General features: G+C 39.1%; 1 protein-coding gene across 4 annotated transcripts in view; it reads left to right on the forward strand.

The window, feature by feature from the left end:
• The window catches only part of sick (sickie), a 192,917-nt gene that overhangs the window by 37,398 nt on the left and 128,453 nt on the right, over window positions 1-27,066 (forward strand). For 2 of the 4 annotated variants that reach the window (XM_033328160.2, XM_033328161.2), the window contains exons 1-3: window positions 7,704-7,799; window positions 10,357-10,474; window positions 10,762-10,814. In XM_033328160.2, coding sequence (XP_033184051.2) covers window positions 7,719-7,799; window positions 10,357-10,474; window positions 10,762-10,814 — 252 coding nt within the window. In that variant the 5' untranslated portion in view covers window positions 7,704-7,718. Of the gene's footprint in view, window positions 1-7,703; window positions 7,800-10,356; window positions 10,475-10,761; window positions 10,815-17,285; window positions 18,943-27,066 lie in introns of those variants that run through there. The other 2 variants (XM_033328162.2, XM_033328165.2) reach the window with 2 other exon arrangements.

Here is a 27,066-nt window from a genome sequence, read left to right on the forward strand (position 1 = left end):
ATTCCCCTGATCTTCTCGCCTGTCAGATATTCTATCATTTTTCGCGAATCGGTCCACGCCAGAAATCGCTCGCGCTCTCTTCGTTCCGGAGAACGATCGAGAAATAAATAACAGGAACAGGATCTAACAGAAGCGATGAAAAGGTTACACGTTCTCGGTACGAGCGCATGTGGGACCAAGCAAGGAGTCGTCCCATGAGCGAAAGTATTGTCGCCGCTCGTTTTCGCGGCTACACGCGTACACGTGCGCCGTAAAGCAGCTTAAGGATCGTTAAGACGGCCTCGTGTGGGCTAGTTCTCGCACAGGATGCCCACACGATGCGCACAATGTACAATAGCAGGGTAGGGCCTGGTTGCATCGTTGGTTACAGCCTGTGATCCAGGTATATTTAGCTCGCGTGCATCGTAATGACGCGTAGGTGTAACTCATTCATAAAACATAAACCATGTGGCGCCGTTCGAGCCGATAAAAAGAAGAGGAGACGTTGATTTTTGCCGCTGTTTGGAGGAATTAAGACGATTATTGCCAACTCGATCGCTAGATGTTTACGATTGTATATCGCGATTTAGGGTGGTTGGATCTCGACTTCTGAAAGTTCAGGTGTCTGAAAGTTAGCCTCCCGAGAAACTTATAATTAATGTTATATGATAGTACTCTCGATAGTTTCGGCGAATTAATGTTGTCGAGTTTAACTAACGTGTTACTGAAGTATGTTTATTAATTTGGCGTAACTATGCTTCATAAGGTATATTATTCTAGTTTGAAACGAATGAGAAGAATATAGCGAAAAGAATTATACTGGAAACATAAATACCTTGTTCAGTACCTAAAAACATAAATATCTTGGTCGGTTTGCAGTAAAAATATTTCAATTTGTTCAAGCATACAAATTAAAAAGCTTAACCTTTCGGTCGAGCGTAAATGATTATCTTGTATTCTTCGTGTCTGAAGAATGCTTATAGTACGAGGTAAAGCGAGAGAAACACGAGACAAATGATATACGCAATCTCCGTTGCAGAGGGTTATAATTCTTATTGGATTGCCCGTAAGGTGGACCACCGAGTCTCGAAAATAAGTCGTAAAAGTGGACAAGGACTCAGATACGGGTTTCATGAAAGTTGCCGCGTAAAAATAACTTGTTCCTTCCGGATTTTCGTAGTCATGACAACGAGTTTCCTCGAATCTCGAGAGGGTACGATACGTTTTATGCCACACTGCAGGACACGTACACTTCTCATCCTGAGGAAAGAGGGTGCATCCTCCGTTCGTTCGTTCGTTCTTTGGGGGACGATAACTCGGTTACGAAGGTTCTCAACTCGAGCAACTTTAATTTCTGTCAGGTATCAAATAGGCAAAAATATTACCATCAATTTTAGTTCTTTTGCAATTTTATCATGCACGATTCAATATCGTTTTTTAAATTATAGCAATTCTCTTCACGAATAGCATAATTTTATTAGATAAAATCATAACACTTCCGTCTTAGAAAGTGGTTCACTTTTGCAATTAATTTTTGCAAATATCTAAAAGTAGATAATCTTTTAGACATATCACTAGCAAGCCAACGTGTACGTTGCATTTGGATTATCATAGCTTTGGATAGCTTTCGAGGGAAGAAGAGTGGAGTAACTAAAATAAATAGAAGGAAAAGTGACGATTCGTCCATATTTTGGTTTCCTTGATTTGCAAATAAAGCGAGGGGTCTTTGCGAATATGCGCGGCAACGTATACAGGGAGAAATGGTAAATATAGAAATAAAAGGTAGAACGAAAGGGAAAAATGGGCACTGACAGAGGGTGGGTCAGCACGTGGTTCATTTGCAACGAGTAGTTCAGAGAGAAAGAAAAATTCAGGGCGATGACCGTAGGAAAACAAAGAGAACAACGAGCACCAAGTGCAGCTTTCGTATGTGCATAAATTTTAACGTCTGCACGGCTTCCCCGCGCATTTATCACCCAAATAGAATTTTTACGATTAATGAACGCACTTCTAATTATCTCTCTTTTTATGTACTCGAACGTACGAATTGAACCTGTGTATACGTAAAAGCAATTTATCCACCGTTAAATTGAATACACTTGCTTGTAAATTTCAGATAATGTTTGATTTATACCGAATATAAATAAAATTAATTCATAAAACTCATCTCAATATTTTATTGCTCAAAATGTTGTCCTCCCTTTTTTTTATCATTTACTCATTTACTTTTTTGTATCGTTTATTTCGTTCTTCTCTTTATGGCTTGCGGTTTATATCTTGTCTTGTCTCCTTTTACACCTACAGTTATACAAAGTTAATTGACTCGGGATGGTAGAAGCGCGCCATATTCTCTTTTTAATTAGCTCATCTGTATGACAATCACTTAAAACAATATTCAGTGAAATGGAATTTTATCGAAATTAATATATAGCGCGATTCCTAAACCATTTTTCACAGACCAAAAGAAACGAATCTATTTCGCATTATCTTCCGAAATTACACTCATTTACGTGTAGATTGCTTCCGTGTTCGCTATCGGTTCGCTCGATAAACATTTTTTCCAGGTTCGGTAATCAACGTCATATCGGACAAAGAGGATAATTTTATCTCGTTCAGAGGATTATTTGTTCACGATCGTTACTCCGCCCTACCACCCTCTGTCGCTCTGCAACGTCTTTTTCATTTCGACTGACTGGCCCGTCTCGATATCGTGGCCAAGGCAAACCTAATTTCATCGCCCCATTCTCTTGGCGCCCATCGAGTAGCCCCTTCATAATCGGACGACAAAGGCGGAGCCACCCCTTTTCCGCCTTTCAATCTCTCTCTTTCAACTCGCACTCTCTTTCTCTCTGTCTGTCTCTCTGTCTCTCTGTCTGTTTCTCTCTCTCTCTCTCTCTCTCTGTTCGTCCATTCTATGTCCATACGTATCCTCTTTCCTCTTTCGCACTCTCGTTCTCTTTCACTAAAGGATCAATCCAGTATCCATTTTTGCAAAAGTGGCATATATGAAGCATCCCCTAAATTTTGAGGGAGTCACCAGTTTCGCTACTGCCTTTTAACGATTTCATTTACCCGCTATGATTCTTGAAACGATGGGGAGCAGAGGTGTCATTGCGGCCCGGTTTCATGTATTCGGGATCGACCGTGTCAAGAGCGAAATTCATTTGTACCGCCAGGTTGACGTTTCAAAGTGGAAACTGGAAAATTTCGTTTGTATTATTTCGACGTGGGGGAGAAACGCATCTGGCCATTTTAAACGGAAACTTGTTAAATCCATACTACGTATCTTCTTTCGTTAAATATTGATCGTAAGTTATCAATGAAAAGTTGAAATGTTTTGCATTCGAAGCGACGAGTTTTCTCGTAAATAAAACTAATCGCGCGAAACATCTGTCGTTTTGCAACAAACAATTGTAATTGCAATTTTTCAAAGAAAATTATTGTTTAGCGAATTATGAACTGTTTGTCTCCTCTGTTACGTACCAATTTCATTTATTCCTCGAGAAACTCTATTACTCTTGGCTTGGAATTTTTCTCGTCAGATACATTTCTTAGTTCTCACGATGCACTTCAAGCATCGTTGTCAATCAATACAGTGAATCGAAGTGTTTTAGCGATTTTAACAAAGAATTAAACAAATCAAAATATTCTTTCCTCGTTGCTGATATCTCCTGCGCTGATATCTCGCGATAGTTAAGCCTCGAGACATTCTGAATAAGCTCTTCTCATATTTGCTTCAATATCAGCCGAAAGAAAATTTATATCGCTACATGATGGAAGCGCGTGGAAAGTTGACTATGGCGCATCGTAAATCAGGCACACGTATGATGAGAATGAGTCACAGGAATGAAAGGGAGGATCGGGTGCATTGACACGGCCGTTGTTATTTATCGTTCGAACGAAATTTATCGTTGGTTAAGATATCTTTGAAAGCAGAAACGCATGAGCAATTACCTAGACGGCGAGCCTGGGAACCGTGTACGCAGGGCTGATCGATATTCGACTTGGCGTCGATTATCGTGCAGGTTGCCACGGGTAGGTGCGTATAGGCGCGTTAAAAGGCAACACGATGGCCGGCATTACAATTAATGATGGTGCTCGTATGTGAATCGTACGGAATAGCAATCGATAGTACAGCACCTGTCAAGAATGCTCAAGGTTACCCTCATCGCTGTCATTGTCCACACGGCGAAATTCCCGCCGGGTTTCCCGGTCCTCCTCTTTTTCAATCGGCCGCCGACAAAACAACCAACGATGCCCATTTGCATTTAATGGGTTTTGCTAGTTTGAAAATTAAAATGAGACGCTTGTCAACCGGTGCGATAGCAACGTTAATATTTGCACAATCGAGCTGATTATTTCGCGCCTAGTTGTACGAGTTGTATTCGGAAACCACATCGGTCAACTCCATAAATCGAAAAGTATATAGAATCGATGGTGTTATATAACACTGTTTATCTTTCATTTCTTTTGGAATTCATTTCTCGAAATTTTATTATTTTTTAGGAAATAAATGAAAACTGGAGTTGATCAGTTTTTTGGCTTTTGAAAGGCTCGTATCAAAAACGATAATCTCATGAATTTAGCAGTGAATACACATTCGTATTCTTCGTACGAAATGTGTAGCTTATTTTACAAGTACGAGCGCACACGCGTTATGACGTACCTGAATAAATAATTCGATATAAAAAAATCTATTGATTCTAAAAGAAAGATAATTAAATTTTTTCATGTTAAAAGACTAATGGTACGAATCTAAGCGTGAAACAGTAAGTAAAATGCGAGTGTAATCCAAATCAAAATAAAGCCAGCGAATTTGGCGTAAGTCAAGAAATAGAGCGGCATTTTTACAGTTTTACGAGCGGCCAAACTAATCGGCAATCTAAGATCGTTTATTGACGAATTTATAGCTTTTTCTCGATTCTGTTAATTTACGGAACAATAGCCACGCAGCGCCGTTCGCTCATTGTACTCTGTTTCCAGTTAAGTTGAATTAAAACGACTTATAATCGAGCTCTCGTCTCGAGATCCTCTCTTCTCCCTTTTTCTCTCTAGCTACTTTCGTTCCTATTTTCATCCCTCGTCCACGTCGCGTTATTTTCGCTCGAACAGAAAAGATATTATCTTCTTGGAAGACGATGGGATCCGCAGTAATTTTTATTAGCTTCTCCTTATGCGATTAGTTTTCCCTACCTTATTAACATTCGCTTGAACTTTTATCTTTTTCAAATTTTCTTGTCGAATCGACTAGCATTCTATTCTTAAAACAATTCCTATCTTCTAAATCACTTTATTAAAAATGGTAATTACGTTACACCTTTTGTTATAAAGACATCATTGCCGGGATAATTAAATAACTAAATAAGAAAACACGAGTTGACTTCTACATTACAGAGACTCGATCATAAATTCGTAAAGTAGAATATAATCGTAACTTGATTTACACAACTTGAGGAAATACAAAACACAGATAATATTAATCACATTTACAACATTTCGATTAACATTTCACTTCCGCGTGTCCAACCACAATGGATACAGTTACTTCGAATTACTCACCAATTGTTATCGTCGATTCATTCTGAGAAAACGTTCACGCTGCTGCCTGTATTTCATTTCTTTCAACGTACGAAAGTTGTATTCACTGTCTGATAGAAACTACTCGCAATAATTGCTCAGGAAATCCCGTGTCGCGTCGAACGCTCGACAAAAGGAAACCGAATGTAACAACGTTCGGTCGAAAGAGAAGAATGGGACGCAGCAACGAGATAGAATTGAAGCATTAAAAAGGAAAAAGAGAAAAAAACGACGAAGAAGCGGCGGAAAAAGGGTGTGAGAGAGGAAGATGGAAGGAGAAGGAGCGAGAGTACGTACGCATAGAGAAGTGTGCGCGACGCGCGTATTCAGTTACGTCCGGTGCGTCGCGCCGTCGAGACGCGCCGTTTCGGCAACAAGTTTCGTCCGCGTGCGCTTCACGATGCGTTTCCACGCGTGTTTTCGTTGTCTCGTGGTTACCTTCGCAACTTTGCTTGACAAACTACATCAACTACACAATCATCGACGATTACTTTTCGTTTCTGTCAAACGATTATTAATTAGCTATTAATTAACAACGAAAAGAAAAAGGCGAATAAAGATCTGGTGGTCGTTAGTAGATCGAAGAGACGTACAGTGTCGATGAAGTTTCTAGAATTCTTGGATGAAGGTATTAAAGGAGGGATAACGAATAAACAACAGACGAATATTATTCTGTTGGATTTCTTTCGTTAATTTCTAAAGTGATTGGATAATAATATAGCAGCGAAAAAGGCACAAGTGGATTACCGTTTCTGTTTACATGGGGTGGCGACGGTCAGCAAAATTGAATAATTGGATAATACGAAATGGGATAAGTTGGAGTGGTTGAAGTCTTTCTGCGGTGCTCTTAAAACAATGCGCGACTTAGTTGCCGCTACTTGAGAAGCGTCATCGATCGTTTCTCATTCGACGCTCAGAGATCTCCCGATTCTATCGGTTCGCCATTCTCCTGGAGAACCGACCAAGTGCTATTTCATTTAATTTCGCCGTGTCTCGCTTTTCATCGAGCGCAAATAGTTTGGCAGTTCTTCCTTCGAAAACTTTAAAAGTGTTCTGGGAACGATAAAAAATATGAGAAGTATCAAGGCCGAGTGATTGAATGACAAAGAACTTGTAACGATAAAACTTGAAATCTTTCCGTAAAATATAAATCGTTTAATGGTTGTGATAATGGTTAGTCTTGAAATTAGTTGAGTTTGCTGGTTGATGTTTATTTCGTCCAAGAGTTAATCGTTATAATACCGTAATTAATCGTTGTATTAGTCCTATCAGTTGGCTTATCAAATTTTTATCAAGCAGTAAAAATTTGTATAGAAGCTGAAGCTGTAATTTTAATCGATCGAAGCTCAGTTGCGCTCCTTTCGCTTTCGTAAAGAAAGAAAATTGTGAGAACGTAGACGAGAGTGTAACCTCGACAGAGCTTTGAACTTGTATATTGTTCGCATCGTTACACGTTGCTTGTTGCACGTCTGATGCACCACCGATGCGGTTCTAAGTGCACGAAGTCGAAAGAAACGTGACGACACGCCTCGTGAGACACGCACGTGCATCGAGGACAGCGAGATCGTTCCATTAATAGATGGAGAAACACGACCGATCGATCGTCTAGGCATGTTGATCGGTCAGAACCAAATATTTCGAGCAGACTCCTAAAGGGACCGTATTGTGCTTCAAAAATTAATTACTGCACTATTACGCACAGGCAATTATCGGACATATCCCATAGCTCGATTGTGTCAGTTTAATTATTAGTTTCGTGTATTGTTACAAAACGAAAGGTGAAAGGTACAAAGAATGACAGGAGTGTTTGTGCCGGACAAACGAAGCTTTATCGAGGTCCAATCAGCGTGAATTTAACGCGACGTGCTAATGATTTATAGCCGACTGTGTCCCGTAATGAAAATTGGTGGCACCTAATCATTACGTTGGTAAATCGTTACAAATATGCCGTTAATCGACAGGAAATCATATCGCGATTCGAAGATCAGCACGGATGACGAATGTTAAGTGTAATTACGGCCAGTAGTTCCACGAGGTTACATCGTTGGAGTGTTCGTGGCGCTCAATTCGAAGCGATAATTAGTGATTCCATGGTGAAGTCCCGGTATAGTGCGTGAATTAATGCGATTTGGATGACGTTAACGACTGTTGGCATCGACGTCATGGCGTGTATTAGAGCACCAAGATCCGTCTGTGGATCGACCGACGACATCAAGGCTGATTCGACCCGCAATGTCATACAGGTACCAGGCCTCTGTTATCGCGCACGCATGCCGATGTCTACTCGAGTAAACTGCGAATTTGTAAAGCGTCCGCGGTTCCATTGTGTCCGTCCCCGAAACGCCAGGTGCGATCATAGAACCATCAGATGTACGATTCGGCTGCTATATCGTCTTATCTATATCATATTTTTTTATATTTTTGATGATGAATATATTGTGATGAAATATTCGTAGGGAAATTCGTAATAAGATATTTTCTTCAAATAATCATGATAAATTCTACGAGAATATATGTTTGCTATACATTGTAGGGGTAGCGAAGTACCGTAAAAAATTGAAGTACTATTGTCACAAACTGTTCTCTTTTCGGTTCTCTCTCTCTCTCTCTCTCTCTCTCTCTCTCTCTCTCTTCTCGGTATATTCTGTATTGGAAAAAACGAAAGCGCGTAAAGAATGGTTCTCGTTTGTATACCGATTAGAGAGCGTGAAAGACACGTGCTCTATTTGCGAGTCACCAAATTGCTCGTTTCAAAGGTAGATATACTCGTGAAACTAGCCTCGCGAGTTTCCAAGTAACGAAATCGTTACTGGAAATCGCCGGCCAACCTATAAAGCTGCTCGCTAGGGTTCTGTGTAATAATGAAAATTAGAATCTGCGTGGTGACCCGAAATTATGAAGGAAGTTCATCCTGCTTCTCTCTTTGCTACGTTCAAAAATAATACGGTGTCTCGACTGGTTCGGGGTTAAGACGTGTGTGTTCCCGCGCTCGAATACACGTCAGAAGTACACCAGTCACACACGAGGCACACGAACATTTTCGTTAGCGCACGCACATAGACGAAACGAACGTGCACAGTGTTGAACTGGTAGACGAATCGTGTATGTAAATATACGCGTGTCTCTGTAGAATACGAATGCGCGCACATGCGTGCATCAACTCATAGGTGCAAACAGAGAAACACAATTTCACGTTAATGTGTGTGTGCGTGTGCGTACGCGCGCCAGCGTGTTGTGTGTGTGTAGACACAGGCACATTCATTTACGCGGGCTAACAGAGGAGAGGACCAATGTACGTGTCTGTATGTGTGTCTATGCGCGTGTGTATGTATACGTATGATTCGGTACGCACGGTGACTAATTCCTTTCCACCGTCAAGCTCCATCCTCTCCCGACCTATCTCCTTGTCTGGCCAGTTCTATTCTTCCTATTCGCCTCTTCTTTCTCCTCGAGCGTCTCTCGGGATTTTACACGCGAAAAATATCGGTGTACAGCCAAAACAATAAACTCTCGGTGCATCTATCCCGACGGGATACCCTTTCGCGATTTGCCTTTTCTTTTCAGAGGAAAGAAGCTCGACTGCGGGACCGGCCTTTTCTTTATACACTGCACCGCGGAGGAGATTTTCGCTCTTGGCGAAGGAAAGAGTGTAGAGCGCGCCTTCCGGCTGCTCGAGGTGATTAGGAACAGTTCTTGAGAGTGTACGTGTCGACTGAAGGAAGTCTTAATTGACTGTTTCGGTGCTTTTTCAACGTGTGTCCTTCGTTAAGATAATGGCAAAATAATAGACGGATATAAATGGAAACGTGGAAATATAAATTTTTTGGCCACCGTTTTCTTTGATTAATTAAAGGTATGAGAAATTTTAGAGGAATTTCATAGAAGTTTCATAGGGGAATAAATTTTACGTTTAATTGGCCGTTCATCTCTTTTACGATATCTTACGAACGGAGTTAGGTTCCTTGTCTTAGTGAATTACGGTTCCCTATGTAATCGATGGTTTAATTACTTTTCGCTTATAACTTCGGTACGTGGTAAATGATCTTTGTAGCTTTGCATTTTGTAGCTTTTTATTATGCGCAGCAGTCGTGCGAGCGATGTAATCGATTGGAATTCCGATTTCATGAAATTCAACGAAATCAATTATCATTAAGTACGCAGAGGTTGATTTAATCGTAATGTCTCTGATAGACAGAACGCACCTGCAGCTCAAACGCGTTGCTCGTAAAGTATCGCTCTGTAGGCAGAACGATAAAACTATGCATAGCTTGCAAACAGGGGGCCATATACATACTTGGATAGGCTTTGCGTGCACCGCAGTTAATAAACGTAAGTGTGCGCCTACATGGTTGCAATAGGCAAGAGATAACGTTTCTATATCGGCTGACGTGCGAACGCGTGATTAGAATACGAATGAAAATATCGTGCTCCTTTTGATGATGATGACGAAAATCTATGGACAGACCGTCCAATTTTGACGTCAGATTTCTATCACTGTGCTATAAATTATATTTATAATATAGCAGATCGGTAACGTTATACATTTTTTAACATATCCTTATTCGCTAGAAATTATTATTTTCAAATTTTATTTTGGTTTTTTTTGTTAAGCAACCAGTGTAATCCGCATACACGTGTAGTCCGTAATCTCTATAGTTCTTATTGAAATTCTATAAATACGTATATTAATTGGCGCAAAATTTATTTTGATTTGTAGAAACGAGATTGTATCAGACATTGAATTAACTTGTTAAATTTAAAAACACCATATCAAATTAAGGTGAACTATTTTTTGTGCAGATCTATACCGACTGGGCGAATTACTATTTGGAGAGAGGTGGGTGCAAGAGAAGGGTGACAGATCTTCAGTCGGACCTTTGTGACGGTGTTCTTCTAGCTGACCTAGTTGAAGCAGTCAGTAAGTGAATTCCATTATTACATTGATAACCGTACATTTGGAAGTCAATGAGATTGGTGCCAATAATAAAGTGGCAAGTAACAGTACTCAATGGCCGAATCGTTTATGGTATTGGACAGTTACCCATAACACATAAATCGTCAGTAAAGTCGTTAGTTCGTGGGGTAACGTGGTCACGTGCTATACGCGAACACCATATGTGATGTACCTCGATAAATTCACGATTTGCTGCCCGTTAACCAGCAGAGGACATCTTTGTATTAATTATCGTATATTTCTCGTTGCAGCCAATCAAAAGGTGATTGACGTAAATAGAAAGCCGAGGAACGCTCAACAAATGGTAAGCTTCTTTTTACAAATTTTTGCGCGTCTACAGTTCTAGACTATTATACAGTGGCTATGAAACATTGATACGTCATTCGAATTATAGTATTGCCTTTATACACAAATTAATTAGATCCAAGTAAACGAAATTTCCTGTCGTTTAATGGTACTTCGATATGATTACACAAATTTGATACTGTGGAAATGAAATGTAAAACCTGATAAAAAAGAATCACTTTATTGGAAAATAAAAGTATGTGTCGATATTTTTTTCTAGCCATCGTAGATTGGTTTCATAATTAATTACTGGAGAAATGTGAATCAATTTCTGTGTACTCTGTCTGTCTGGGCATTAATATCACTCAAAATAACGCGTAATGATTCCTAAGATTGGTAACGTTTATCCGCTTATCGGCGGATGTTAAAGTATTATTTTTGGAATATTTCATACGTAGAAGGAAAGTACAAAAACTTTAGCGTGAAGCGAATGAGACTCGATCACCACAGCATGCAGACGTTTACGACTTGTCTTTTAAAAATAGAAAGCCTATAACTGCATTCGGGGTACATAGATAAAATCTGGACGAATGTGCCACTCATCTGCAGTTGCGCCATAGAAATATAAAATATTAATTCTACTTGTAAAGAAAAGAAAGATTTCTATATTATATTTTCATTTCGTAATACGTTTTTTAGAATGTTATATTCTTTAAATTTGCTTCGATATTATCGTTTATTCGACTCAATGAATTTGTTATTTTCATTGTGAGAAATCTGAGAAAAATCGCCATGGTCTCAGATACAATTTTTGATACTTTATAAAGTAACCCAATTATTCTATAATATAAGGCATCGCAGAATATTTTTAATGATTTGAATTCGATCAAAAACTATGTGCACTATGTTTCACGACAAGAATACGCGATTACCTTATCGAGTCAAAAGCCTATTAGAAACGTTGTTGTGATCTTCTTAGTCAGATTGGTTAGTCGTTGCATCTTGGATCTCGCTACTTTTCGATTCTAATGTCGAAGCCGTAGCGAAAGGACTAAGGGAAAGATCGGAGAAATGTGAATGGACAGACGAAGTGAGTACAGACGAGCATTTTATGAATCCCAACTACATCTCGGTGAAAACGAGCTGTGTCACATCCGGATAGAGCGACAAAGTCGAGTTGCACTTTGTGGGATAATGCCTCGTCGTGTTTTCTATTTGCATAATCTCGATAGAATGTGGTGCAGGTCGAAGATGACCGCAGATAACATTTGTAATGTAAAGTAGCAACTACGTATCTCGAAAAAGGTTGTATATTTCTAATAATCCGATTTGTGATAAATTACATTTACAAATTATAATTTTTTCAATGTGAAGACAAAAGGAAAAGTGTTAGGATGGAAGATTTATGTTCACGGTAATTCTGTTTAATTAAATATTTTAGCAACGAGTTTATTTTATATCTTGCTTGAATCGGAGATTTTATGTTTGATACTTCCACGTTTAATATCATCGTTTAACGTCTGAGTACACTGTTCTTGGTAATTGTACAATAGACGAAAATTACATAAATTAATATACTAACTCGGTTGGTCCTTAATTCTAACGAGGCCATTTCCCATTTTCATAACCAGAGTCAATGGTTCGTTGTAGCTTGGTATCTTAAATGGCTCATTGTCAGCCGGAGTCAGCTGCGTTTAAACATCTCGCGTAGTTTCGCGATTTTAATGGATTTTATTTCTAACAAGCAGTACTTGTCCTGCGACAATAGAAAGAGGAATAATCTTCGCGATGTAATTACGTAATAATAGTTATATCCGCGTAGATGTGTAGGCGTAATAGGTAGTGCCTGTGACTGTGTCCAATCCATAATTAGTACGTGATCTTCGCTGTACGATGTAAGAAGTGATTTAAGTAATGCGAAACTTACAAAGCATCAAATTAGTTATATCTTATTATAGTCGCAAATATTTGTAAAAATCTTTTAATATGTAACTATGCGTCTATCTATACGTTCTGACGCACTTCTCGCGAAAGATATGGATAGTTTCTATCAGAAAATGTGAAGAGCTAAATGTTAGAAAATTTAATTTGTTTCGGTCAGTACGTGTCTCGCCTGCCGATAGTGTCAAAAATTGTCTTTACAGAGTTTAGGAAGTTGTTCGATGTTCAACATATTACTTAACCATTCGATGACCTAGTAAAGTTGCAGCAAAGTTACTTTAAACGTCTTAGAATAGAGCTCTCGGGTAATCTCTTTAAAACTTTTTCAACGTTCATGCCAACATGACGTCTAGCCTAAATATTCACAAATAGCATCTACCTCAGAAGATGTTTGGTTGGAAACTTAATTAAACGAGGATCATTTCCTCAAATCGTTCCAATTATCGATGCTATTTAAAAATATTATTAACAAAGAAAACTACAATTGATTCATTGCCACAAATATTTTACGCAGTACATTTTGGGAATTTTCCGAAAATTCTGCTACCCTTTGCTATACTAAACGAGCGCGATCCGTGGCAGACGTACGCTTTCCAATTTCGCGGTGTCGAGGGTGGACGAAGGAAAGAAGAAGGGCTCCGGTCTATAATTAAAGCAACGAGGTTGCGTCTGTGCTCGGTGCCACGCGGCTATACGTGTACACACGAAAACGTGCCCAAATGTAACGCGTATACGCGTTGAGGTATATGCACGGCAAAGCGCGAAACCCGAATCACGTGTTTTTCTTCAAGGTTCGCTCACGCAGCACGCGACTTACAGCACGTCACTTTACAGGCCACAGTAACTCCTGCGACACGTCCCAGTCGTAAACCAAAGGGAACGCGTACTTTCTAAGCTTTTTCCACGATAAACAGGAAACCGTTGATTGCTCCAAAACCTATGTTCTAGTTTGTCAGTTAAACTTTGCGTGTCTCGCCAAATCATTGTTCCAAATTTAAATTATCCTCGTTAAAAGAGGATTACTCCACGGTGCTTCGTTATAGTTACCATAGGCATTCTAATTTCCGAATAATATAATCTATTTTTCTTTTTATATTTTCTAACATTTTCGATATAGAATATTCGTAAAAGTATAATAAATTTTATATAGGATATCTATAAGAGAGTAATATTATAAGATTTTTTGATAATGTTTATATCGAAGGAAGTTATATCACTGGTTCTTGTCACTTTTCAATATAAATGTAAAACAAACCGTACACAGACCTAATATTGTTCAAGGCAGGGCTCTTATCACGAAGGATAAACACGATATACAAATAGGGAAACTTTGATAAATAATGGGATCGGTGTTTTTAAAAAGGAAAGAGCGAATTTGTTTTCTTTCAAGAAGTTATTGTTTCCTTTTTATCGTGAGATTAGTCAAGTGAAAGAGGTTGGTGTTGTTTTTAAAAGAGTCATCGACCAAACCGGAATCGGTGGCTAGCATCGCATCTCTGACCATCCGAGCCGGTCCATCGAGATCTATTTCTATTTCACGGAGAGTCCACTCCCGTGAGTGTGAGTCATTCGGCGTATACGTTATTAGTCAACCAGCCGTCTTTTAACGATACCGCGCTAATAAATTATAAATATAAGCAACGCTTTAGAAATAAATAAATGGATTACGTTACGGTAGCTATGAGAAAACTTTATTAGAGAAGCGCGGCTCCGCTTTGATAGCCATAAAAATATCACATTTTACAAGCTCGCGTTAACTACGGTAATTGATAATTAAAGTCTTCTACTTCTTTATATCGTTCATCGTATTTTTCTCCTGAGAAACGTGTTAGTCTTTTACGACGGGATTCTGAGGAAGCTTAACAAAGACTAGTTCAATCATGAACGTTCTAAGAAAGTAATACGAAAGTTTATTACATGAAACTTTATAGAATGTGGTTATTTGAAACAAACCTTTTCTATAAAATCTATATAATTGAAACGGTATATATTTGGTATGCAACGGTGTAAATTCTTGAAGAATTATAGCGATAATACACGATACGACATTATTATCAAAATAATAATTAATTTTGCGAACAGCATACGTATAGATAAAAGATAATTTGATAAACGTTATTTCGTAAATATTTGAAGTAATAGTTAATCGAATAGCTTTGTTACGAAAGAATATGGACAAAAACCACATCCAAGTGCAAATATACTTACCCAATCGCCCGTATGTCCTTGTCTAGCAAGTCAACGAAAATGCTCGCCACAGGTGTCCCAGATATAGACGCGATATTTACACGGCAGGTTGGAAGAGAGATCGAGAGAACAGCAGAGAAACATGGGTGTGGTTTCCTGGGAAGAAATTTTGGTTGGAAATGGTTCTTCCTCTTCCTTTGGAAATAAAGTAATTTACGGTGCAACATTCAAACAAATGTACACTGGCAACTATATTCTTCGTGAAATAGTTTAGACTTGAACAATGTTCAATTTCTTTTCGTTCATATTTACTTTTCGGTCAATTATTACTAGTTTTAGTGTTCGCATATGGGATATATTGATAGTATGTGGCTAGCTAATCATTACAAAGGAACGTGGGAATGAGAAAAATGTGAAGAAGAACTAGGCATTGCACCCACACAACATGCAATTTCCAACTATCCTTCTCGTCATCTTTCTCGGCTATAATTCTATCTCCTGTTCTTTGGTTAATTAGTGTCCAGCAGAGCAAGATTCCTCTTTGTAAGAGCTCATCTGTCAGCTTCTATTGGTTGTCACGCGAACCTCTATAAATTTTCTTTGTCTACAAATTAAAACTTCTTCGGTCATAACTCCTATGCAGTTTTACTTAGTGTCTGAACAAATAGCAATAAAGATGAAACGTCCAGTTTTCGCAAGAAAACTCTCACGTGCTGATCAAATATTTCGCGATAAGATACGCTTGGTATTTCGTAATGTTTTCTAGGGCGTTGAACGCAACTTCGAGATATGTCAGATATGTACAGACCCTTGCAGTTAACAGATAAGTGTGTCTACTGTAATCTAGTTGTCAATTGTAATTGATGTAACACTGACTTTGATATTAATCGAATATATTTCATCGTCATCAAACTTTAAATCTTTGCTGAGAAATTTTCCTGGTGCCGCAAAATACGAACCCTCGTAAATAAAATAAGCGACGTCGAAGCTAGTTTCTGGCAACTCATGCAAAATGCACGCAGGGTAGAAAACGCGTTGACCGCTCTCGGCTCATGAATTTCCATCCAATTTACTTGGTTATTGTGTGTCGTAGGAGTTACTCCTTGCAGGATCCGGTCCGAGAGGGTGGTCCTGTTTTCCTATGCTCTCTTTTTCCCACGAAAGTACAACATCAAATTAGGGAATATTTCAGAACTTCACAATGTAACTGCATATCGAGTAAAATGGAAACCTCATTGGCTTTCCAAATTGCCCGTGTATTATGCTGCAATCCTTACAAATAAACGGAAACTAGTTGTCGGAATTTATGATAATTTTCGAATAAAAAGAAGAGCAAAATATTGCCAGAGCCATTTTGCACAATCGAACTAATACTGTTAGTAAAATCTTACAGCAACAAATTTGATAATAACGGCAATAAATTTGATAAATGTCTACAAGTGAATTCGATAAATTAAGAGACAACCGATTTTCCTATTCGGCGTGAAATTGTAAAATCGTACAACGTAAGATCTAAAGTTCAGAAATTGTACGTTGTAAACTGTATGGCGGAAATCTACGCTCCAAAACTCGTCACTTGTCGATTCGCTATTACTATTTAACAAAGTGTTGTGCAAGAGGGTCCCAGTATTGCGCTTCATCGGATCGAAAATGTCTTCTACCGTTCATAAAGGCTATATATAGGGAAGCTTCTATCGAAACCCACGTCGAGAAAGCTTTGGAAACGCGCGAAGTAATCGAACCTTTCATTGGCAAGGACCGCAGTTACCGTAGCAAATTGCAAATACCGTGAAAGATTTCGATGATAAAAAAAGGTAAAGAGGGATAAGACCTCGAAAGTTTCGGCTCGTTATTTTTATGGCAAACTGCTTCATTGCGGTACGAACTGACCCCACGTTACGAGCACCGGCCACGTGGATACCTGCTTTTAAGGCTCGTATACGCAACCAGCTACTACTCCACTCCCACTACCTGCTTATTTCTACTTCCCACTTTTATTCGCCGTCTCCTTCTTTCTCCGCATCCTGCTAACATACACTCTTCCATCTCCCAACCCGACCAATTGCGGTGTAGCTTACCTCTACCTCGTGTCTGCGTTCTCTGTCTCTTGTCGGTTAGTGTCTCACGAGTGATCCGGTAGCGTGGATGCTGTGCCGATCTCGCTGGAAACTTTGCGTCGTGCCGGGAAACGCATACGCGATATGTATCTTTGAGAAAGTTATACAGAATGTAATAAAATAATATCGTCAGTTTTAACGGACATACATTGTCCGAATTGAGTTTCACGTAACTGGTATTCCCTCTTTTTTTTTTTTCTTTTTAGATTTCATAATAAGTTTTACAGTGAGTGATCTTTGAACGTCGGTTAGTTGGAAAATTATCGATATTTTCTTATCTGTTACGTGTCGTTAACGTTTAAGAAGGACTACCGTTGTAAAAATGTTTGACGGCGACAAATTTGGAAATTAGATAGTGCTTGTTCGATGCTGTATTTTTACAAGATATCGAGAATTAATGGTAATAGCAAGAGCAAATAGTAAGAGCAAATAGCAAAAGCAAATAGCAAAAATACATTCGGACTCGGCTACTGGATGCGTTATATCTGTGGCCTCTATCTATCATCAAGTAGTACCCGACGAGTGGTGGTCTGTTAGTACGGATGCTGCAACAGTTTCCCGAGTTATATTTTCGCGCCAGTGTCGGTAAACACGAGATATCGTACGAGAGTGTTCTTGAAGTTTCAGAATTGAATGAAACAGCGCAGTAAAGAGAGACGAGTAAAATCGAATATCCTGTAAATGAAATACTCGAATTAACCACGAAGGATTAAAAATAAGGGGTCAGTTGAAATGAAAATTTATATCACGAGATTCTAAATATCGTTGGATTTAAAAAAAGAAAAATATCATCTGGACGCGTTTTCGTTGGATGGATATTTCGTTTCACGTTACAACTCCAATTTTTCTGCGTTGCGCGAGATAAATGAAACTCGCTGGAGGAAGACGTAGGTCAAATGGAAAAGGATGGACCTTGGATTTTTGTAATCCTCGTAACGTGAATGGTATTACGTTTTATGTTCGCGATAAAATTTTCAGCCCTTGCTGAAACGACGTTGACAAATGGAACCATTTCACTCGATACTAGAAGAGATGTTTCGGGAAGGAAGCTCAAGAACGAGGAAGATTTGATACTCAAGCTCGTAACGCCTTAACGCAGTAACATAGAAACGATTCGATCAAAATGAAATATCAAAGAATCGTCAGAAGACGAAAAACGTGACGAGGATGAGAAACGATGGGAGATCGTACGAAATGTATAATCGAGGGTGCGCGATATTTAGTACGGTGTTCATGGTGTAAAGGATACTTTGAAAACGATACGACGATCAATCGTCCTGTTTCTCGTGACGCGGGTTTGTTCGCGTTGGCTTGCCACCTTATTCGATCTCTCGACGAGGAACTCTCTTTAAGGGACCACGGTTCCAGTGTCCCAGAACAAAGAGAGGTTATTGCTATAAAAGAGAAAGAGAGAAGGAAGCAAAACGTCCGAGAATCTCCTTAAGAAGGTTTATAAATAGGCATGGCCAGTCGAAGCGATATTTTCGCTCTCTCGGTGAAGCGACAATGAATTGGTCACGACCACTGTGACGATAAATGCCCTTCGTGGCTACTCCTTAACAAGATTCGCTGCAAACTACGAACGAAATAACGATTTTCGATGCACAACGTAGAAATCGAAGCCTGTAGTTGCGAAAGAGCGTGTTGAAATTTCTTATTATTTCGAGTCGAACGTAGTTCGCGGAGAAATCCGTTGCGATTGTTTTGACAGTGTGCGTTCGTAAATTCTTAAACTGTTGTCGTTCGCGAATTATACAACGGTGATTCAAGAACAGCTTCAGTGGATCGAAATAGACTTTGATCTCCGTAAAGTGTCTCTATTGTCGCCACGATGGATATCTGGAATCGGAAAAAGTTTGACGTACGAATCGAGCACGATAAAGAGTTCTTTGACGCTAACAGGTAAATTTTTTTCTTAGTTTCGATATTTAAATTACCGAATGTATAGCATCGGCGCTGTAAGGAAATAAGCTTCTATTACTTAGAATGTTAGGTAAAATAGAATTACGTTATGGCGAATAACATATTCGCCGTGGACGATAATGACGATTCTTAACGAAGTTGTCCGTTTCTGCCTCGACCTTAGCCAGATCTGACACGATCGCATGTGCAGCGGTCGAACGACAGGAAAGTGCTTGCTCCGCGTCATTGAGCTGGTCGTACAATTTTAATTCCACTGGTAATAGAAATAATTAGCGTCGTCAAGATCGTAATTTCAATTTAAATCTCTATGCCACATAGCGAGAGTAAGACTCGAGCAAGAGAGACCTGGGATTTCGAGGCAAACGAAATAATACGAAATAAGTGGGTCGCTCTTAATCTTCGCGCAGCCTTACTCCGCTCGTTGCAATTAAACAAGAAACGTTATCATTTTTATTAATTTAAATAAATGTTCCTTCGTTGCTAATCCTTGAAACTGAAATTATTAAGAGCTTATTTGACGAATAAGCTGTTCGTCTTATTACACGTGTTCGTTAAATGTTTGCCATCGCGTTGGAGATTTACTCGAAGAATGTCGAAGCTACATTATTCGACGTTAGTATTTAATCGTCGACAGTAAACATACGAACGATCGGTATTTCTGTACCATCGAGTCGCTGCTTCAAATGAACGTAAAATAAATTACATAACCGCAGCGAGTGTCGCACAGGTCGCTCGTCCGTGTGCAGATTAATCTGCGTGTTCGTGCTTCTCGTCGAAAGACTGGCATACCTATTGCACTTATACGATCTTACGTAAGTGATCCTACTTCCGTCGTTCCAAGGACTTAATGCTACGTAAGGATCACCTGGGATCGGAAGAAATAATATCTTTAAATGGAATGAAAAAAAAAAAAGAAAAATTATATCGTTACATATAACGACAGGGTATATAACCATCAGGCGATCCTTATGCAGCATTAAATTCTTGGAAGGATGGAAGTAGGGTCGCTATAATAAGTGATAGAACTTTCAACGAAAGAGTTTACAACTCGACGTAAACTTGGAACGATAAGCCTACTTACTGTAAAAGTCAGGAACGAAAAGTCCCCAATTTCTTGAACGCTTGTAAGACAAGGAACCGGAAAGATACGGAAGAGACATTAACAGATTTATTATTTGGTAACCTCGTTATTCGTATGAAAAAAATCTTAACGCGATCGTGATTATTTTGTAATAGTTACAAAAAGATGGAACAAAAAAAGGCGGGATAGAAAAGGAAAAGAAGGTTACGACCGACATCGATGAACAACGCGTCAACTTTTACTCGGTTAGGCTGCGGTTTTACTTTTTACGTTGCAACAACAACGGCCTTCAGAAACGCCGGTCGCGTTGAAACGAATTCCAGCGCTTCCGGTATTCTTGGGCGGGAAACGTTCACGCTACGAAGCGAACGACACAGCGGTTTCGAGCTGTCTGAAACACAGTCACGTTTCTTTAGATCAGCTCTTTCGAAACGATTGTATTGTACGTACACACGTATTATTCCCGTGCCTCTGAATATTCACATAAACACAAATACGCACAAGTTCGTGCATATTCCTATTTAATTTTCACATCGGTATATGTGTCAACGTATAAGATGAAATATGATAGGATTTTAGAAGGTGCATTCATTACTTGGGCGTTTTACGCGGATGCTTGTTTTCCAGGTAAAATGTACGATAACCCTGTACATATACGCGAACATATCTGGTTTCTGGTATGTATCTACGGTTATTACGAACGTGCCAGAAGAGCAATTCTGTACGACGATTATTCGAAATAACAGCGTAAATGCAAATGAGAATAACTTGCACGTTAAATGATATTCGGCGTATTTCAATTTATAGTATTATTAGAGTGATATGCACAGTGTATCTAATGACGTTATGCAGATATAATCTTTATCGTCTCGGGACTTGTTTCAACGTCATAAAAATTATGACAGACAATTCGACTAGACATGTTTTTAGTTGCACATTCCGTGAAACGGGAATAAAATTAACGCCCGTTCTTTGGATCATTTTCGACCGAATCGAGTTTCTCTATCGTTGGAAAATTTCTTAAATTTTTCGACAGATAAGAAAGAACCGTTATCGATATGATTTTTTTGATAAAAGCCCTCAATTCGGTTGAAACGAAAGCGAATTTGAGACATAAAAAATTGCAGGATCGCAACAAGATTGAAGTGTAGAAATTGTGTAAAGCCAGTGTTTTAATTTAATTAATTATACCCAAGCGTAAATTGAACGATATAATAAAAACGAAGTTAACGACGAGTACGACGATACTTTTTATAGCAGCGGTCGTGGCAAAGAATAAAAGGGGAAAATCAACGAAAGCGCGGTTAAATGTTATTCGCCACGCATTATTTCTACAGGTTGAACATTTTCATGGGTGGCGGAAACGCGAAGCGCAGCCAGCTTTTAACGCGTTTGTGTTGGCCTGTGAGCGCGATGCAATTTCATTGAAATTTGTTGGATAGGTCGGTTGCAAATTTTTCGTCAGGCCGGGGCCGCGGGGCAATCGTGGACAGAAACGAAACTCGAGTGCAATTAGTCAGACTATGGCTCATCGACTCGCGGTATTTTACACAGGTGTGCACGTACGCGGAATTGCGGCGGCCGCGTGCATCGATGCATGATCGTCGAATCGCTCCTCTTTCTCTCCTATCTGTATTTTCAACGAAAAGCAACTCTTGCGTTCGTGTTACCAACGAATTAGTATCTCGTTAACACGGCATCCCGTGTTCGCGTCGTTGTGTCCTTGCGCCTCCTGCGTGCATGTATTGTTTGCGCTCGTTACATTTATACCGAAACCTGGAAAAATATCGTACGAAATTACCGCTATCTCGTTGAAATATCGCTTTAATACGGCTAACGTAACAGCTAACGCGGGAGAAATAACAAAACTCGCAGCTTTCGAATAATTGTTGCAACAAATATTATTTAGCGAATATTTTTTAGTTATGTATCTTTCCAGAGCGCAGGTAGGCTACGCTGTTCGACTGAAATCTTTCTCGTTAAAGAAATTTCTCGTAGTTGTATCGATCAGTTATTTAAAAAGGAATTAAACTCCTGTGAGTTCACCTGCTGATAATTATAGATGAATTAGTAATTGTAGAAAAGATATACACAGATATTTCTGTGTTTTCTCGTATACTTCTTTGAAAAGAGATACAGCGTTTGTGAAATAAGAATTGGAGCATGCACTTCGTTATTAGGTTTTCGCGAGACTAAACGAAGCATAACAGCGGCACCTTGTTAAGAAACAGAACATAAAGTAAAGTTCTCGAAGAATCGTGCAAACAGACGTAGACAATGACTTTACAGCGTGTTTGTAGGCGTTAAACAGCCGTGGCTTCGTCATATTGTACAAAAATCCGGTGTCGCCTAGTAACAATGCTCACGCGTGCTTTTTACGTGCATTGTTGTCGACACGCGTTGAAAGCGCGGTAGGAAAAACGCTATGACGTCGTTGACGAATGAGGAAGAAAGGCTGCAAAGCCCTGTGACGGGAAATGCGAACGAAAAAAAGAACGAGAATAGGAGAGAACGAAGCGGCGCCGGAACACTTCGCGTCTGCTGCATCGAATGCGTACGAGCATTTTAAACCTCAATGAAAGTCAGAGGAAAACGCGTCTCGATCGCTATACGTGTAACATTGTTTCGCTGTATGAATCGCAAAGTGTAAAACAATAGTACGAGTCCAAACGGAAAACGTTCGATCGCTATCTTCGTTATATTTCAAGTTTGAAAAATAAGATTCTGAAATCCTTGAAAATTTATCGCATTTTTATCATATCATGTTCGTCGATATTAAATTATGTTATTATTAGACGGAATAAATTTCTAAATTTCGTTCGTTTAATGAAAAAGTTAACATTGTATAAAGAATGACAAATCCTTTTATTGCGGTCGTTACTAAAGGGTTAAAATCCTCGAAGAACAGCAGGAGGGCGTTTACCAGACTTTCTTGAACTTGGTCACAGACGTAATAAAGTGACGAAGTTACGATCTTCGCCATACTCTTTAAGCCAACTGTCGCAGGGGTGGCGGCATACTTAAATGGCTGGAAGCTTAAAGCGTTAATAGTTGCGTACGAAGAAATATTTCCACGTCGTCGCGCAGCAACGTTGCTCAGATACGTATCGTCCATCGCTATTATTCATACAGTATATCAGATCTCTTTGCTATTACGTATACATATATGTACATACGTCTGTTCCATCTCGAGATCTCCTTCGGTCCCGTTCCGTTCGTGTCGCTCTTAACGATCCAACCAATCAATCGAGATTCCGCATAATCGTTGGCTACATTGCGTATGCATCCCCATTTTCGGTCCCGTTACGCTCCTCTTCCCATCTTTCGTTCTTTCTTCGTTCTTCTCCTTTCCCGCCTCTCTCTTTCTCTCTCTCTGTCTCTGTCTCTCTCTCTTTGTAATTTTACTGGGCGGACGCTGAAATTCACACGAGAAGCCAGCCAACGAGAGAAAAAAGAATTCCTGAGCCGCGTAAGCCAGTTCGTAAAGCTGCTTAATACGAGCCATTAAGGTGACAAATTCCAGGAATCATAATAATTCTTTATCGTTGACAAGAAAAAAAAAGCATAATAAAAGGGTGGTTTTATAGCTCGTCACGAACACTTACTTGGTACTCGCTTCTGTGTCGGAAAGTTAAGTGAAAGTCCGAGTTGCGTCAGTCGAATATACAAAATTCATTGTCCTATCGAGACCAGCACGAAATTATGATAATGCACAAGTGTAATTACGTATCTCACATAATAGTATACTCTGCATGTGAATGTTACTTAAGATGGCAATCACTGTAATAAGTGTTTCAGATATTATTTTTAAGATATCCTTTTAGCACGTTATAACTTCAGCTGGTCTCGTATCAGAGATGTTAGTGAACGTATCGAATGCATTTTATGTGTTAAATACCAGAGTCATTTAGCACATGGGTATTTTTCTAGAACTGATTTTAGCATTTCTTTCGAGCATTTATTTCCAACTAATTCGCGATAATGTATAATACAATGAGAGAAGTAGTACGAATGATTCAGAGATAAGTAATTCCACTGGAAGAAACGGTGTCTATCTCGCGAAAGAAGTTTTTCAGTTTTCGTTAATGGAAATGTGAAAGTTTAATGTGTTCACGAAACGCATTGGATATGATTCAACGACCGATTGCGTAATTTCGTCGTGTGAACAATCGTCCGGGTGCTCACGGTGCGTTTGCATATCTCTCGCGAATCAAGCGGTTTCAGCTTCGTACGTATGTGTGTAACCACAGGAACATTAACAGAATTGAATGATATGTGTAAATTGTGCTGACGGACGATCGAACGATTAACAATAATTTGGTCAGCGCGATGATTTCGTCATTATCGTATCGTTGTCCTTGAAGGAAATTTCGCCTGATAAAATGCCTTGCATTCGCCGTATGACATTTATATTTTTATACTAAAAATATTCAAATTGATTTGTTTCGAGATTCTTATCAATATTCGCATGTTCTACAACGACGATTAAAACTTCTACTAAATATTCCTTGCTTCGAAATCGAACGAAGGTTCGAAGAATAATTTACACAGGTGTGAAAATGCAGTTTTATGATTTTGCAATACTCTTCCTAAGAAATTGGACGCTTTGTAATCCGCCAAGTACTGTCTGCGATCTTTTCTTAGTATCGTTCAGCTGGCCAAGGTGAATCGAATTCGCGCACTTGCGCGGCCGCTGGCTGATCCAGGAAAACCTGATAAAGTAACGCGAGCCGTTCAAGAAGGCCCAACCGATTACGGAGCCCAAGGCGATTATTAGCTGCCGCTCGATATTCCTTTTTTTTCGCCGCCGAGCCGCCCATTTTTTCTCGCAGATTACGCCATCACCGTTATGCACATTCCGTGAATTCCATGGGTCGTTGGGATCGTTAAACCCGTCTCTTCTCTGCCTCCGTCACCTAGATCGATTCGCTAGCCCCCGTATTCCATTCGATGACTCACATCGAGGAAACAAAGAAAGTAAATTGGTCTTTCTTTTGTCTAAGTCTAATATAGGATACGTAGCTGTTATTACGTATCGAGTATTTATTAAGCAAGTGATACAGAGCGTTCGACCGAGATCACCATGAGCTGTGTCAAATAGAGGATATGGAGAAGCGTGTAGCTTATGACAGTGACACCTGCGGTTACAACCTGAGAAAAATTAGCCGTAAGAAATTTAATGCAGGGCACGAGTTTCGCAAGTCTGGTTTCGCGTTGCATTACTATGTGGAACTGTTCGTATGTAAAGTACTGTAACGACCACAAAGCTCGTATAAATTTAACGTCAGTGTTTGAGCATGATTAGTATCGTTTCTATTTGCAGAGTCCACTATTCTTCGTAAATATTACAACGAACCATGAATTTTCTATTATTATTTAATTAACATCCGGTGTTTCGATCCTGAATTGATTATACGTTCTCGCATATAAATTTGATGAAATGCTAAGTAAACAATAGTCCAAATGAACTGTGCAATCGATTCGCACTCGCTTGCTTACTGTTACCTGCCAACAGTGTTTCCTACGGTACGATTGCCAACTTGATAAGCTTCGAGCACACGGAATGAAAGTTATTCTTTGCAAATTAAGTATTTCCCACGCATAGTTACACGCATAGCATGCAATTTAGCGATATTAATGACTAAGAAAATTTCAAACACGACAAATTTATCGTGTAATTAGTAAATCCATCTCGTAGCTTATATTTGCATCTCCGTCGTTCGCTCTTAACGTCGATTTTCTTTTAATCGCACGTTTAGAAGCAATATACCGTGGAATTTGAATTTTTTGGTAATTGGTTGAGTCGATATGCGGCGACAATTATGCTTCTTGTTCGATCAATGTGTTTTAGAAACGCTTATGTAGTTACCGATGATAGTTACCTTCTAATTAGCAGGATAATCGTTTAACATTTTCATTTCCCATGTTGAAAAGGCCCGAATATAGGCATTGTCTCAGGAAATGGGTTAGACCTGTTAGGAATCTCCCCGTTGCTCGAATGCAACTCACGTGAAATCGTCTGGCAGGAGCTTCGCGGAAACTCAACCTGAATTCCAATTCTCTAACCTATTCAGCGAGACAACCACCGTATCGTTAGTTCCAACGTAATTATCCATTTAATCCATTTAATCGAATTACACGTTTCGATACCTTTATTTTAGATTTCTCTTAATTGGCAAGAGCATTCTCTTCGATCGAAGATATCGATCTTCTACGATAGATATTCACGTGTGTTTGGAATTTAATAAATTGAACTTTTTTTGTAAGAAATTTGTACAAAACCATTTTGATCCGAGAAAACTGTAGACCTTTGTAAGTAATAGTAACGTACGAGTATTCACGAGTACGAGTATAAATGTAGCGTGAAAAATATTTGAAATCCTACGTACCTTAACGTGTAGCGAAATATCGTGGAATGAATTTATTATTTTCTTTGTTTTCTCCGGGTAGGGAATCAAAGCAAACGCCAACGGCAATTTTCCAAGTGGAGAGTACGAGCGTTTCAAACGACTGGGACAAGCACGCGAGAAATGTCTTTCTCCCTGATATTTGCATGTTCATATCTCTCGATATCCTTTGCCGATCACACTGTAAAATTCTGTCGCTCGAACTTTGAATTTCTGTTGTCGGCTTATGCAAATGAACGCAAGCCATCGTTTCACCGTTTAGATATTCATATAACTATTTATGAGACAATTTGTCTCGCAGAATTTCCTTTACTCCTAGAAATTGCTATATTTCCTAGCACGGTAGCAAATTTATACATTAATATAAATAGTTACTCCATAAAATACTCCATGAAACGATGTAATAAAGTTGTATATTGCAATAATACCAATTCTTGTTGTAGGTCGTTCGATAAATATAATAAAAAATTTTTTATTAACGAATATCATTGACGCAAGTTGAGCGTATATAATTAACTGTCCTCTCTTTTTATTTTTTTTTTTTTTTTTTTTTTTGGACTATCAAATGTCACACGTAAATGTCATACTGGGCTCTATCGAATTCTTAACGTTATA

This window comes from Bombus vancouverensis, chromosome 3, assembly GCF_051014615.1.
Source record: "Bombus vancouverensis nearcticus chromosome 3, iyBomVanc1_principal, whole genome shotgun sequence".
NCBI classification, from domain to species: domain Eukaryota; kingdom Metazoa; phylum Arthropoda; class Insecta; order Hymenoptera; family Apidae; genus Bombus; species Bombus vancouverensis.